The 17,070-nt window shown below is 40.4% G+C and overlaps 1 protein-coding gene across 1 annotated transcript in view; it reads left to right on the forward strand.

Annotated features, from left to right (window-relative positions):
* EPB41L4B (erythrocyte membrane protein band 4.1 like 4B) overlaps positions 1-17,070 on the forward strand; it is a 263,118-nt gene that overhangs the window by 204,541 nt on the left and 41,507 nt on the right. The window contains 1 exon segment of the mRNA XM_065399132.1: positions 16,206-16,310. Within this exon segment, the coding sequence (XP_065255204.1) occupies positions 16,206-16,310 (105 nt within the window).

Raw genomic sequence — 17,070 nt, forward strand, 5'->3', positions numbered from 1 at the left:
GCCTCTGTTTGTCACAGGGTGGAGATGGTTGGCAGGAGAGAGATCACTTGATCATTCTGGGACACCTGGCATTGGTCACTGTTGGTAGACAAGATACTGGACTGGATGGACCTTTGGTCTGACCCAGTATGGCCATTCTAGTGCCAGTATAACTTTTTTGAGATGAGGAGACCACATCTGTACGCAGTATTCGAGATGTGGGCGTACCATTGATTTATATAAGGGCAATAATATATTCTCAGTCTTATTCTCTATCCCCTTTTTAATGATTCCTAACATCCTGTTTGCTTTTTTGACCGCCTGCACACTACGTGGACGTCTTCAGAGAACTATCCACGATGACTCCAAGATCTTTTTCCTGACTCGTTGTAGCTAAATTAGCCCCCATCATATTGTATGTATAGTTGGGGTTATTTTTTCCAATGTGCATTACTTTACATTTATCCACATTAAATTTCATTTGCCATTTTGTTGCCCAATCACTTAGTTTTGTGAGATCTTTCTGAAGTTTTTCACAGTCTGCTTTGGTCTTAACTATCTTGAGCAGTTTAGTATCATCTGCAAACTTTGCCACCTCACTGTTTACCCCTTTCTCCAGATCATTTATGAATAAGTTGAATAGGATTGGTCCTAGGACTGAACCTTGGGGAACACCACTAAACCACTAGTTCATCAAATACAATGTGATTAGAACAAGGGTTGTCAAACTGTGGGTCGGGACCCCCAGGTGGGTCATGGCCCTGTTTTAATTGGGTTGCCAGCGTGGGTGTTAGACTTGCTGGGTCCTGGGGCCGAAGCCCAGCCCCACTCCTCCGGGGCCAAAACCCAAGCCCGAGCCCCACTCCCCTGGGGCCGAAGCTCAAGCTCGAGCCCCACTGCCCGGTGTCAAAGCCGAAGCCTGAGGGCTTCAGCCCTGAGTGGGGGGCTCAGGTTACCGGCTCGCTGCCTGGGGTTGAATCTCTTGGGTTTTGTCTTTGTCCCTTGCCACCACCACCCAGGGTGGTGGGGCTCAAGCTTTGGCCCCCCTGCCCGGGATGACGGGGCTCGGGCAGGCTCAAGCTTCGGTCCCCCCTCCGGGCTCATGTAGTAATTTTTGTTGTCAGAAGGGGTCGCAGTGCAATGGAGTTTGAGAACCGCTGGATTAGAGTAACTTTGCCAAAGAGTCCATATGCACTGACAGTCTATGATTATGTTACAATGATTTCTGGCCCATATCCTTGTGGTGTTTGTGTTCTAATGCTATGGTAGGTTGCCCAATCTCATTTGTAGTAATGAACAGCTGAAAGAGAGGCAAATATTGTAATCCGGTTCATCTATGGTTAACTTTTCAAAAAAGCCTTAAGTGATTTAGGGCCATATTTTAAAGGTATTTAGGTATCCCCTGATTTCAGTGAGAGTTAGGCACCTAAATACTTTTAAAATATGGCCCTGAGATCCTAAATCCCATTTTCAAAAGTGACCTAAGCACTTAGATTCCCAGTGACTTTCAATGTGACATAAGCTCCTAATACACTTAGGCATTTTTGAAAAGTTTACTTATAGAGAATTAGAAGCACAGATCTTCTCTTGATGATGTAAATGTGCAAGATAGCTTTCCATATTTATCCACATCATAACATCTATAGAAGGGCCATTTTGTTCCACAGTCTGGAGTAGATTCTCGTCCTTACTCATGCTGCGTAGTAGATCAGTGCAGATATTTGGATGGTAAAGTTTGAAGATAAAATTAGATTTTCCTTTTCTTTTGTACAAGCCTAAGTTTACAAACTTTTTCAAAAGGACCATGCTGAAATTCTTAGAAGTTAGCACTCTGGCATGTATTTGTCTACTGCTTACTTTTATCTTGTTTATGTCACTGTGTTTTGTATAATCAGTTGTGCTAGACTACGTTGTACTGTTTTATCAGATGAAGGCTTTTGTAGTTCCGGGGACACAGCTTCTCTCACAGATAAAGGCAAATGACTGTATTTCAGTTTGGAGGCCCACATCCCTTTTCAGTTTTATTTGGGCACCAGTGCAGTATTACAGTTTGAACTGTGGGGCCCAGTGCTGTCTTTTACGGTGAAGACGGCTGCTAAACAAGTAGAGCCACTCTGTGCCTATGTGGAAGAAAAAATCCAATAACAACCTGGGGGGTTAAAGTAGTAAAAAGCTCTATTACAAGCAAAGCAAATTTTCACACTATATAACTCTGCAAGTATTCGAGTGCTGTGCATTAAGACAACCAAGCACTGGGACTGTTTTTTGTTTTTGTTTTGTTTTTGTAGGTATGTCACCAAATGTAGCTTAGATTTCTGCTATGCTCTCTGAAAACATTACAGATAGATTCAAGCAGAATTGACACAGCTAAACCAAGCATCAGTTCAGCAGGGCTGCCCAGAGGATTCAGGGGGCCTGGGGCAAAGCAATTTCAGGGGCCCCTTCCATAAAAAAGTTGCAGTACTATAGAATACTATATTCTCGTGGGGGCCCCTGTGGGGTCCAGGGCCTGGGGGAAATTGCCCCACTTGCCCCCCCCCCCTCTGGGCGGCCCTGCAGTTCAGTGGGCTGTGTTTTCTTGAGGTACAAATATCAAAGTAATTCATGAACAGGGAGAGGTGAACTATAACAGTCCCAACTCAAGACCAGGGTTGAGAGAATAATGCACCACAAATAAAGTATCCAACCAGTTTTGTTTTTCTTTTTGCTTGTGAAATGTAGATGAACAGATGACAACTTTCTCCTGCTGTTCAACGTTATCCAATAATGTTTGGGCCATTATAAACACTCTTTGGAATAAGGATGAACAGGATTCTGAGCATAATCATTGTTGGTGAAATTTGCAACCGTGCAGAGAGAGAGCACAATATGCCTCTTTTAAGTCCTACTTCAGCTCTGTTTGAGGACTTAAGTGATGCATAGATCTTGCATTGGGCTTTTGTTCATGTGTGAATTGCACTTATTTGTTAATTATGATTGGTCAGCCAAGTCATATGGTATTGTTCCTGCTTCTTGATTTGAGAAGTACACTAATGCTTGTGGTGCAAATACTTGCATATGCAAATTTAAAATTCCTTTTTTGCAAATACCCATGCAAATATTTCTGTGAACATTTGTGCCAGTCAAAAAATATTGTGTGAATGTTTGAAGAAAGCAAACAAAAAAAGGGAAAACTCATTTTAAAATTTCTGATTTCTGAATGATGGCTGTAGCATACATTAGTAGAATGCCCCTGATTTTCCAACCCCATGACACTGGGCATTTTTTTGCAGGGCATCTAGTATAGCTGAATATATGCACCTTAGATCCTTAATTGGAACATGACAACGTATTGCATTAACAAAAAGGTACGAGGATACACAGTGCTTACTGTGTGGTTTACCACCATCTTGTCTGCAACTCCTATGCTAGTCTGAAGAGATTGCCCTGCTAATGAATTAACTACTTGGACATGGCCTATAGTCCCCTGAGCAATTATTTTAGCATCTGCCATAGCAGATTCAATTTGGCTAACAGTTGCTATAGCTCTGTGTAGAGTTAGTTCTGGCTCAAGTAGTAATCACTCATGTATGCATGGTTTAGCTGTTTTTGCCACAAACTGGCTTCTAATAATCTCTTTGGACATATCCCCATAATGGCATGTAACAACATGTTCCAGTAAAGTAGCAACATATCAGTCAGTGGATTCACCCATTTTTCTGTACGCTTGGTAAAATGTGGATCTTTCTATTTTCACATTCATTTTAGCCATGAAAAAATTATATAAAACTGAAACTGCAGTAGCTGTAGCAATTCTCAGGAAGGAGAAGCGTATGCATTACACTCTAGTGTTCAGTACGTGGACATGGTATCTGCAAGGCTAAATTCTGGACATCTCAGTTACCAGCAAGCCTACAGTTCTCAGGAGGCATTAAATTGGGGAGAAGGGGAGGAGGTGGGGGAGTGCAGTTCTTCCTCCGCTAATAGCAGAGGCAGGACTCCCAGTCTTCTCCCCAGCTTTGGAGAGCACTGTGATGTCCGCACAGCTCCCCCTCTTTCTGGGTTGCTTCTCCTCCATCTTGTTTCAATCTATTTTAACCCCTGATTCTCAGTCATATAAATCCAGTATAGAACAGACTTACTAGCACAGGGTAGATTTCCAAGACCAGGTGACATAGGAGAGTAGCAATATTTGTTGCCAGGAGCCTCTAACCAGGAAAAAGAGATTGTACTCCAGGCACACATATTAGTATAGTAACTCAAGTATGCTCCAGTTTGATCTTTATCATCTTTCAAGGTAAATTCTAAACAGCACACTAGCTTACATGTGTGTCACAAACAAATGTGCAGATGACTGATAGATAAATGCACATTGCTAACAGACTCCAAACCCTTGTATGATCTCGTCAGATCCACAGATTATGCACTATTTGGATTTGGATTTAGGATTTTACTATTATTGGAACCTATTGTGTAGTATTGGAGTGAACTAAAAGGGATACACAGATCATCACATCCCTAGCTGGGGAATAAATCATCTTGAACATGTTAAAATGCTGTTGGGCCTTTTAGGACCATTTTAAGGTTTACATTGTTCCAAATGGATTATAAAAATAATTGCAATATACCCGAGGAAAGAATCCCATTAGCTATGTTTGGTCATTACACTTATCATATACAATCAAGAATAAGTATTGTTGGCTGGTGATTGTCATCGTCAGTAGTCTGACATGCTGGATGAGTACTTGTAGCAAAACACACTGGTTTCAAGTTTGCAATACTGAAATCATTTTACAATTGGTTTTGGACATTTTTGTGACTATGGTTGTATTCCTAAAAGGTACTGGAATAGATTTTCATGTTACTCCTGCAAATTTGGGGCTGACTTGCTTGGGGGTTGTGGCGCATTGCATGGTAAAGGTTAGAGTTCTTTCATTTGCTGAATTTACTCCATGTGGTCAGGAGGGTTAAGAAAAGCCATTTTGGCTCATTTTCCCAGAAAGAGGTGCTGTGTCTTGTGTGCTTTCTCTTGGCCATTCAGAAAAACTGTTGATGGCAGCAGCACTAAGGAACATCTATTTTCAGAGAGGGCTACGTATACCCTCCCCCCAGACACCCAATGGATTTTCAAGGGAGCAGGGGTCCTTCTTCCCCTTTTTGTGGGTAATTCCCTGAGTTTAAAAAAAAAACACAAAACAAAAATTCCACTGTGTGAAATCATATTGACACCCACATGCTTCAGCAACAGGGCTCCAAACTTTAGATCCACTGCACAGACCTCTGGCTCTTAAGCAAATAGAGTAACTGATAGCAGTAGGCGGTTGTCCTCCTATCAGAGGATGAAATAGTGGGTTTGCGAGTGGTTTTCACCCATATTTGCTCACAACAGAGGAATGGTGAGATTCAGAAATCTTGGGGTCTATGCCATTTTCTGGAGGGAGTGTGCTTTAGAGGTCACACACTCTTCTGCCCTGTTCCCTCCAAGCCTTACCTTTTCTTCACCCGTGACCTCCAGACTGATCCAGTTCTTTATCTCCCTTCCCCCAACTCCTTGTGCCAATCCTAATTTTCTCACCTAGCCAATCCCCATCTCCAACCCCTGGCTTCTCATGACCGTTCCAGTCTCCTTGCCCAGGATGTCTCAGGCTTCCCCTCAGGCCAAGTCCCAGTCTTTCCTTCATCCAAGCTCCTCATCCCCATCTCCCCCAACCCAGCATTCTCATCGAATTGCCCTTCTCTCCTTCCTCTCCCATTCTCAATCTGTGTTGAAACTTTCCAAAATGATTCACCTTGAGGCAGACAGGCAGCATGGGAAATTTCAGCCCCAAATGATTAAAGTTTGTTAAATTGTAAGCAACAAAAACCGGGGTCTTATAATGGGAAGTGTCTGGTAACCAGCTCTGCCTATAATGTGCTTTTACTTTTTGGTGCTGCTGGAGCTCTTTTGTTAAAGATAGTATATTTACAGTTCTGATTATTTCACTAAAGATTTTCAAAAGACTGGATGTAGGTAAATACTAACATATTTTTCATCACCTACTACATTTTAGTCTTCATTTACCTTCTACTGTTAGACACACTAGATTATTTGGATATACTATAATTAACCGGGTGTACTTTTTTCTTTTTATTGATACATTTTGAAAAATCACAACCAAAATTAATATTGACAAAGTAAGTTTCATATAAATTCTAGTTAAATGCCAGGCAAAGTAATATTCGCATACATAAACATAAGTGCTTCCATTTCTGGTGTATGTCAATGAAATATAAATGAGGATCCATCGTCTAGGTAAATGTTTCCATTGGCAGATCAGCTATTTTTATTTCTGTCATTACTATCACTTGATATTGTCTCTCATGTGGTGCGTTTATTGACTAAACTATTTATTTTCATGGTAACATGCTTTTGGATTTTTATCAGCAGTCTGGTATACTCAACATGCCAAATGGTTCAGCATTCATCTGTGAAATTCTTTCAAGACCAACTGTTGCATTACCTTTGTTGATCCTTATTATCCAAATTATTTCATCTTTGATAAGATTGCAAATAGGAATATTCTTCTTGTGTGGGTGAAGCTACAGTCACCATCTGGTGCTCTGCATATTCATTTATTATATTTCCTTTGCAAATCTTACAATCCAAAACCAATTAAAACTATTACATTAGGGCTAATTACATTAGGAACTGTATAACATGAAACACAAGATGAAATGTTATATCTCAGTGCTGGGCTGATGTTAGTCACCAGAAAAGAGAGGGGAAGAAATATAAATTATGTCAAGTTGTGCAGAGGTTACTTTGTGTGGGGGAAAAAAGTACTCTTACAAGATCCATCCACAAAATAACCTCTGCTCATGTGAGTTATCAAAATGAGATGCCATTCATGGATTGTGTAGAACATTTAAAGGGCATCTCCGCTCCACTGGGCTCTTCAAGCTTGGCTCTCCTTTGGTCGGACTTGAATATGCCCATGGGCTCCACTAGGCTTTTTGGGCCTGGCTACTTCTTGATTGGGGTGGGGAGGAAATAAGAGGTGGTACCTACCAGATGTTACCCTCTTCTGGCACCAAATTCATGGTAAGTTACCCATGGTAAGTTGTGCAGATCTGTGATCCTCCCTCTCCTTTCTTATGCATTAGGAATGTAATAATTAACAATACTAACATTTCTGTTATCACTAGGCATCTGAGTTACATCCCCACTGAGATGGATGGTTAAGTGTACACCTCTGAGCTGTTGCTGTAAGCTCTCTGCAAACATACATAGTCATCTCTGCATCAGTTCCACTCATTTCTGAGCATTTCTCTGCAATCATAACAGCTACAGACTTGTTTAAAAAAAAAAGAAAGAAAGAAACCTGAGTTTCTGGAGAGCATAACAATCTCTTCGGAAAGGTGCCAGTCTGCTGTACTGATGCGTACCAGCTGTTTCTGAGCTCTGAAGTTGCATATGCTGAATCCTATTTAAGATCTTTCATTGATAGATTTGGCTATCTGCAGCCTTGAAATTTTTTCTTGGATGCTACATTTAACAGTAGCCTTCCAAGTGGAGCAGTGGGGGCAAAAAACCTAACTGGCTTCAAGACTGAGTTGATAAGTTTATGGAGGGGATGGTATGATGAGACTGTCTAGAATGGCATGTAGCCAATTTGCGAGTACTAGTATCAAATATCTCCAGTGGCTGGTGATGGGACACAAGGTGGGGAGGGCTCTGAGTTGCTACAGAGAATTCTTTCCCAGATATCTGGCTAGTGGGTCTCGGTCATATGTTCAGGGTCTAACTGATTACCATATTTGGGTTCAGGAAGGAATTTTCCACTGGGTCAGATTGGTCGGAGACCCTGGAGGATTTTCACTTTCCTCTTGCAGCATGAGGCATGGCTCACTTTAGGATGACCAGATGTCCCGTTTTTAAAGGGACAGTCCCGTTTTTGGGGACTTTTTCTTGTATAGGCACCTATTACCCCTCAGTTGCTATCTGGTCGTCCTAGCTCACTTGCAGGTTTAAACTGGTGTAAATGGTGGATTCTCGGTAACTGGAAATCTTTAAATCATGGTTTGAGGGCTTTAGTAACTCAGCCAGAGGTTAGGGGTCTATTACAGGAGTGGGTGGGTGAGGTTCTATGGCCTGCAATGTTCAGGAAGTCAGACTGGATGATGGTGATGGTCCCTTCTGGCCTTAAAATCTGTGAGGTTTGAGTCTGAGCATCTCTTAGAGAAACCAGGAACTGAATCCAGATATCCTAAACCCCAGTCTGGTGTCTTAACCATGAGACTGTACTTCTCAGTTCCAAATTCCCCCAATAGTGAGTGCAAGGCAGTTATGGACAGCTGGTTTCTTCAGGACCAAAAATACAGTCATCCAGATAAATACTGTGTAGATCAGAAAGTTCGGGTAGATCAAAAGTGGAGCTGGTTGAAAAAAGTGAAGTTTTTTCCATGACAAATTTCACCATTTCCTGGCTGTTTTCATTTCATAGCATTCAGAGTGCCCATTTTTGTGTGTTTTTCAAAACCCAGGTTTTGGGGAAAAGAAACATTTCAATTACCATTTTGGTTAAAACGTCAATAAAAATATATCATGAAAAAAATTGTGGAAAAACTAAAAATGTGGGCAAAAATGGTGTTGAAAAAAGTTGATTTTAACAGGAAAAAAACCAAAGCAAAACAAACCTTTTTTTTTTCTTTGAAAAAATTTCAGGCAGCTCTAGAAAAAATGCAATATGTAGCTAAATATCCGACATCAGCATAGTTCAAATTCAGCAAGGTAAATTAATAGGTTGATAGTTTTAAAGCCAGAAGCCATTTTTGTGATCATCTTCTCTGATCTCCTGCATAACGCAGGCCACAGAACATCACCTAGTAATTTTTGCATCAAGTCCGTAACTTCTGTTTGAATTACAGCATATAATTTAGAAAAAAATCCAGTCTTTACTTGGACTGCAAGTCATGGAGAATCCACTTACTTAAGCACGTTGCTTGATTTCATTACCAGGTGACACATCCAGTTCTTTCTTTCTTGCCTTCAAAGGGGCTTCTCACATCTGCTTAATTACTTTCTGTATTATACCATTAACCAGTTAGGGTACTGTGTACTGTCACACTGTCTGGTGTGGCTCATGACCGTGAGTTCCAAGCTCAGGGCAGACTCTCAAAAAGCAGGGCAGACAACCCAAACTGGTGGTATGTTCTATAATTAGATTTCACCAACCCAGTAACGAGGGTGATCTCCTAAAGCACTAATACAGAATTACCACAGAGTCACAGACAGTCCCCTTGGCATTCCAGCCTATCTTGTCACCCAGGCAAGGGGGACTATGTGATAGATGGTCACTTTACAACAAAAAATCACAATAATATTCAGGTTGTTCACAGTCCCAAAGGACCAGACACTTACTCCTGGTCAGTTGTACTCAGATCTCAAACCGAAGACAACACCTATAGCCAATCCTGTAATAAACCTAACTAAAAATTTATTAACTAAGGGTAGGTCTACACTTACCCGGTAGTTCGGCGGCGAGCGATCGCACTTCTGGGTTCGACTTATCGCGTCTTGTCTGGACGCGATAAGTCGAACCCGGAAGTGCTCGCCGTCGACTGCGGTACTCCTGCTTGGCGAGAGGAGTACCGCGGAGTCGACGGGGGAGCCTGCCTGCCGCGTGTGGACTGAGGTAAGTTCGAACTAAGGTACTTCGAACTTCAGCTACGTTATTCACGTAGCTGAAGTTGTGTACCTTAGTTCGAATTGGGGGGTTAGTGTAGACCTGCCCTAAGAGAATAAATAAGAGCGTTATTTACAAGGGTAAAACAGGAAATACACAAATGAATTTGTCTGAGATTTTAAAAAGTAATATAAGTTTCTATAATAAGAAGCTGTATATATCCTTTAGTGGTGACCCATGCCAAGCAGCATTGGGATCTCTTGCTTATTTTTAAGAATCTTTGCCCCTCAGAGTTCAGACAGCATAAAGATCCAGTTTCTCCTTGGCAGGGATTTTTATCCCCTTCACCCCAGAACAACAGCTGATAGAACAAGTGTCAATGCCTGCCTCTTCTTCTTGTAAGTGGGGAGGGCAACAGAGTCTTTGTCCTTTTGATGTTTTACAATGCCTCATTTGGTTTCAACTTGACTACAGTGAACAGCACTTTACACTAATTAATGCTCCCTCCCCACCCCACCCCCCATTTGGTGAATCACACAATTACAGAGGTTTACAAGGCAAATGCTCAATTTAACTTTATACCATGGGATACAGACATTATAATTTCGATTAATACATGTAGCATCCTACAAGCATTCCTTAAAGTCTGAACATTAAACACATTCTAATAACACTAATATCTATTTTAACTAGACTAACCTGCAGGTCAGCCAGACTGGTTTCCAGCGATGCATTTGCTAGTGTTCAATGGGGCCTATGGGCCCGGGCATGAGCTGGAACTGATCTGCTGGCATCACATGTACCTCTACCACAATTTCAAAGTATACGTACTGGAACTTGAAAAATTTGAACCCTTAAATACTACTGTGTTCTTATCAGCAAAGTAGCTAAATTTATCCTACAAATCTGCTGGTGGGAACTCATTTAATACTGCTATTCTCACCTGTTCATAGAGGTGAGGAAAAGACTTCAATCCTGCCTCCAAAGGAAAAATGGCTTAGTTTAAAGGTTAAGTAAATCCATTAGGAAACAAATACACTGCTGTTTTCTTAGTAAAATCAGAAAATCTACTGTTCAAAGAACTTGTCTGTTACCTATAGCCCCAAATCAGATGCTGTTTTTGCTATTTAAAATTGTTTCCATCTATATTTTAATTTGCTAACTACAAAAAGACATTATTACTAGTGACGTCAGAAATCATAAAATTCCATTATAATTCTCTACATAATCATCTGCATTAGACATTAGTGCTGGGATTTTCAGAGGCTAAGTGAGTTAAGTGCCCAAATCCAACTGAATTTCAATGGGAGTGTCCTCTGTGTCTCCTGAAAATCTCAACATGAATAGTGACTGTCCTGACTGCCATGGGAAGACCTGAATTTATAGCTGATTTTGAGTTCAGACAGTGGCTGTTGGGCTGAGAGCATTGTTCTAGACGTGGGTAGAAAAAGAACTCGTATCACCCCTTCCTGCCAGAACACAGGAGCATTACAGTCTTAGCCTAGACTGCAGTCCACAGATGTATTTTTGTTCTGGGGAGGAAGGAAGAGAGGGTTGTTGTTTTTTCTGAAAGGAAGAAAAATAGGGAGCTGAAATGAAAAGAGTAGGGAAATCCCACAAGCTCTGTGCAGACTAGTAACCACTGCACCTCAGGGGCATACTTGGTTATGGTCACAATCTGTATGACAATCCAGTAAAAAGGCATTAACTCAGAAAGCAGTTTTCAAATTGCCAGATAATCCTCTTGATAATTAACCTGAGGTTTCAGAAGAGCTTTCCTGGCATCATAGCAACAGAAACAAAACCACGTTGTTCCTGATCTTTGTATAGCCTTCGCTTAACTAAGAAAACCAAAGTGGAAAAACCTCAGACTAAAAACTGAGGAAAGGTTTGGGGGGGCGGGGGGGGGTGCGCACGCGCTTCACTTGTGAGGCCCTTAAGTTATATGAGAATCTTCCTATTAAATAAAATATTTTCTTCTTCCTTCTCTTCTCTCCCCCACACCCTCAAAGAATGAATTACATGTTCCCATTCAAAGGGGATGTGAAAGCAACAATCAATCAGTTCAAGCCAGGAGCAGTCCTTTTATACTCTTTTCTCATACTTTGCTCAGGTTCCACTTTAACTCAGTCTGGTAACCTGCCCACTTTGCAGTGAGGACACCGCTTAAATCACTTAAGAGATGATAGTCCCTCAGTGCCTTCCCACTGTGACGGGTTGGATCACAGAAACCCCTTTGGGACTGCCACCTGATGTGCTTAGACTACCTCTGAGCCTGTTTTCCCTGCCAACATGGGACTTCAGTGCCCTGCCTGGTTTGAGCAAGACATGCTAGCCTGCTACAAACACAGAGCCAGGTCTGAACTACATCCCCCAAAAGCTGCAGGCTTAACTGAAAACAGCTTAAGAAGTGCTCCTGTCTCCAACACTCAGATACCCAACTCCCAATGGGGTCCAAACCCCAAATAAATCTGTTTTACCCTGTATAAAGCTTATACTCATAAATTGTTCACCCTCTATAACACTGATAGAGAGAGATGCACAGCTGTTTGCGCCCCTCCCCCCCCCCCGCATTAATACATACTCTGGGTTAATTAATAAGTAAAAAGTGATTTTATTAAATACAAAAAGTAGAATTTAAGTGGTTCCAAGTAATAACAGACAGAACAAAGTGAATTACTAAGCAAAATAAAATAAAACACGCAAGTCTAAGCCTAATACAGTAAGAAAGTGATTACAGATGAAATCTCACCCACAGAGATGTTCCAGTAAGCTTCTTTTACAGACTAGCCTCCTTCTAGTCTGGGTCCAGCAATCACTCACACCCCTTTAGTTACTGTCCTTTGTTCCAGTTTCTTTCAGGTATCCTTTGGGGGTGGAGAGGCTACCTCTTGAGCCAGCTGAAGACCAAATGGAGGGGTCTCCCAGGACTTTATATAGTTTCTCTCTTGTGGGTGGAAACCCCTCCCTCCCCCTGTGTAGAATCCCAGCTATAAGATGGAGTCTTGGAGTCACATGGGCAAGTCACATGTCCATGCATGACTTAGTTCTCTACAGGGACGTTCCCAGGAAAACTTAGATGTGGATTGGCATCTATCAAGGTCCATTGTTCACCAAGTACTTCCATTTACTTGAATAACCCCTTCACACTATGTTGATCAAATCTGCCTTAGGTTCTTTCTACAGCAAACACTTTAAATACAAGCATAGAGCCAACGCTCATAACTTCAGATATAAAAATGATACATGCATACGAATATGATGAATACATACAGTAGAACATAACCTTTGCAAAGATATGTTACATGGCATATCTAGCATAAAACATATTGCAGTTATGTCATATTTACATTCATAAGCATATTTCTATAAAGCATTATGGGGTGCAACATCACACCCACAATTCCCCTCAAAAGGCAGACGTGTTCTCCCACAGTTGGCTGAGAGAGAACCGTAGAAGTAGCTCAGCACAAACCACTATGGGACATTCCCTTGAAACACTTGGACGAGTGCAGACTCAGAGAGGACACAGTAACTCTGGTAGCGCTTTGCAGTGAGGATGCTCACACCTGAATTAGGCTAAACCCAGATGCCCACTCAAGCCAACTCTTCAGTGAAAACATACCTTCAAGTTATTTACTTTTTACTCTTTGCAAGGCTAATGAGCAGGCTTGTGAGATTGGAGGAGCTGGTTCACTAAAGCTCCGAGCTCTGGTGAGAAGCGTGCTGTATCTCTGATTTTAGGCAGGTTCTGTTGATGTGTCATGTCAGGCTGACATTCATGATTGTCATTGTCATTCTTACTAGGAAATGATAGATTATTATGCAGCCTGCCAAGTCATTAAGATGCTCTGTCTTGGTTCAATATCTTCATTCTTATGCTGAAGCAGTTGGATACATTTGCAAAAAAATGTTTCCCATAAATTCATGGCATTGCAAGGGTACCTTACAAGAAATTGTAATATACTATGCTTTTTTAAAGCATGGGCCATCCTGAACCTCCAGAACATCAGGTTTTGTTCAAATCTGTGTCACTTACTACATGTAATAAGGAAAGTGTCTATATTTGCACATAAAGACTCTATTTTAAATAGCCAAAATTATTACAAGGTATCTCCTTGAAAAGCTATATCTTTTCATGTGAGATAATATACGATTGCTATAGAATTCAGAAGGTAACCATAGAAATTATTCAGCTTTATAGTTCATTCTTTTTTCAGTAATGTCAGTGTGATTTTTTTTTTTTAGGGCTTTGTACAGGATTAAAAGCCTGCCATTTTTGCAAATTTAAATCAAACTCACTGGCCTTCAGTGGATGAATGTGTCTGCCTTAAAAGCATGATTTCTGCTTTTAATCAACAAATATTTCTAAATTTAGACCTAAGGGAAAAACGCTATTGTTTGTGTTATATAACCAAGGATTACTGTGTTTGACATTCTGCACCCATTCAGTGATATAACACCTGTGAACTACTAAGATTCACCAATGAGGACAACCAGCCAGTTGATCTCCAGACTGCTGTTAATCACACACAAGTGTTTCATACTGAGAGAAGCAAGAGCATTGAATATGTTCAGGCTGGGGGAAATATACTCAGTGGAAACAGTAAGGGAGGCAGATGGAGCAGTGCAGAGTTTTGTGCTGAGGAAGAAAGTCTTCAGCGGGAACAGAAGCTCAGCCAGCCAGTTTCGAAAAATGGGGGTTAAAAATCCATCTTCTGACATTGGTATCATCAGTTTAATATTTGATATGTCCTCTGTTGAGGGTCTGTATCCTGTATGTGCTGTGGAATGGACTCAATCTGATATCTCATAGAGATTTGGATCTTTAGGTTGAAGTCCATATAAAAGTGCAACGTATCATTAAATTTTATTATTGTTCCTTTTAATCTAAAGTAAGAGTACAGTGGGCCCTCCACTAATTTACACCTTGGCTAATTTGCAGCTCCTATAATGTGCACAATCAAATGGTGGTCTGGTCTCTGCCACTTAGAGTCTGATCCAAAGTGCAGTGAAGTAAATAGAAAGACTGATTGGATCAGGCCCTGAACAAGGATTTGATGGCAGAATATTGTAACAAGGGGCTGCTCTTACTAAAATTCCATTATTTTTGCAGGATATGCTAACAGGAAATTTACTAGCATACTATGAAATGTCATAAAGGTAAACTGTACTTGTCAAATGAGTGGAATGATTTGTGTATTTTGGAATAATGCTTATTTGCTTTTTATATTGTTCACTTATGATTTTGCAATATTCAGAAAACCACAATGGGGTTTCCACTTATGGATATAAATTAGTAAGGGTCCTCTCTGCTCTATCCCTATGATGTCTTATGGTTCCTGATGTGTCTGAAATCCTTTGTGATAAATTCATTGCTTGCTAATTATACTGTGTGCGTATCCTTTGTATCTCACATTAGATTTGATATTTGATTATTTATTTCTGTTCCTGCTTTCACTGGATTTATGTAATGAATGAAAACTACCCTATTAGGAAATGGCTTTAGAAATGGCAATGCTGTCCATTCAGAGCCAGATCCTCAGCCAATGCACAGCAACATAACTTAGCTGAAGCCAATGGAGCTGAACACCAGTTTACATCAGTTGAGGTTTGACCCTCAGATTATTTCATTATACAGGTCTTTGCACATTTAGCCTCCCTGCAGCAGTTCTTGAACTGAAAGGATATTGAGGTGTGCTATGAAATAGCTCCTTTTTTCTAATTATTAAACAATCTGAACATTACTTACAGTGAAAAGTGACACCGAAACATAGCATTGTGGGCTTCCATGTTATTGGTGTTTCAATGGTTTCCAGATCAGATTTACATACTTCACAATTCAAAAGATTATTTTGATCCTAATCACCATCCCTACAAACTCAATATGGAATCTGAAAGGCAAGATGGGTTATTAAATATTACAGAACGCTAGCACAACAGCAGGCAGAGCTCTTCTCTGATCAGGACCCCACTTTGATATCTACAGCCATGGTCCACATTCTTACACAACAATCACAGCTACTTCATGTCGCCATCAGTCATATATATCTTTACTTTAAATTGAACATTTGCAATTTCTTTTGTTTCTAGTGTGTTCCCTGGATCTCATCCACTAGCACATCGCTATTGTATTGGTGTTGCAGACACAGCAGGGAAATGTTTAATTTCAAGCAAAGGCTATTTTGATGAATGATTTCTTTAGTTCATTAATATATTTCTAGTTATATTTGTGTTTTTAAAAAGTTTTACAAAAACTAATTGTTGGGTCTCTTTAAAATACTGCATTTCAGAGTTTTAAGTCGTTAGCACTGAAGTATCTTTATTGTATTTTGCATCGATTTAATATATTTAAATGGTTGCTTCTTTATAAAGTTACACAGTATATAGGGCAGTAAAACTGTGAACGAAAAATACGTGTGTGTACACCAGCATGTTGGATTACAAATGGAAGAAAAGGGTAAATTTGCCAATGTGCACTTGCTAACTCAAGTTAGATGTGTCATTAAATTATAACTTTGCTGACATACCTTAAAATTGCTTAAACAAAGCCATCACCACAAACATTTTTCTTGTTTTTAGAAGTCCAGCACCAGTACGACCAGAAACGACACCATCAACAGGCACTACAGAAAAGCAGGAAATTAAAGTTTCTCGTGTGAGGAAGTTAACGAGACAGTACAGCTTGTGAGTGTTGTATAGCACTATTTGCAAGATTTTCTCTACTACCAAGCTGAAAATTAAAGTCGTGCTAATTATTGTTCAAGATATGCCTTCTGAAAGGCGTGAGTGCAATTACATGATAATGATCTTACATTGATATAGTTCCTTTCATCTCTGAGGATCTTGAAGTACTTAGTACTTATATGAATATGCAATCTACACACCCTTAATACCCCACTGAAATGCAAATCCCTTGTCTTTAACAGTGAACAGCAACATTACACAGTGGTAAAAGTTAGGAACTAAAAATCCCTTTTCCACTTGAAATTAGAGGTTGATTTTAAGTAGACAAAATTACTGAAGCTTTACAAAACCTGCAGATTTCAATTCCTTTAGGTTTTATCCATCAATATGGGCTGGTGGGATCACAGCCGATCATGCTGAAAACAGGGACTGGACATTACTATCCAGAGTTATAATAGTAAATAATAAAAAAATAATGTTTTGGTAGGGCTATAAAACTTCATGCTTCAGAACATAATCCAACCTAGGTTTTAGGGGTTAGGAGGAAATTTTCCATGAAGGGCAGGAGATTTGGCATCTGTTCCTGTAGAATGGGCTGGTGCCAGCCACTTTACCCCTCTCTGCCTCAGTTGTTCCACTGAAGATAATAATACTTACTTAGTTGCTATGTTTCTTATATAACCTACTCCCACTCAGCATGGTACTCTGTCCCGCTCTGGGCCACATATAGAGATAGATGAGACTGCTACATTCTTGGCTA

The sequence above is a fragment of the Emys orbicularis genome, chromosome 2 (genome assembly GCF_028017835.1).
Source record: "Emys orbicularis isolate rEmyOrb1 chromosome 2, rEmyOrb1.hap1, whole genome shotgun sequence".
In the NCBI taxonomy this organism is placed as follows: domain Eukaryota; kingdom Metazoa; phylum Chordata; order Testudines; family Emydidae; genus Emys; species Emys orbicularis.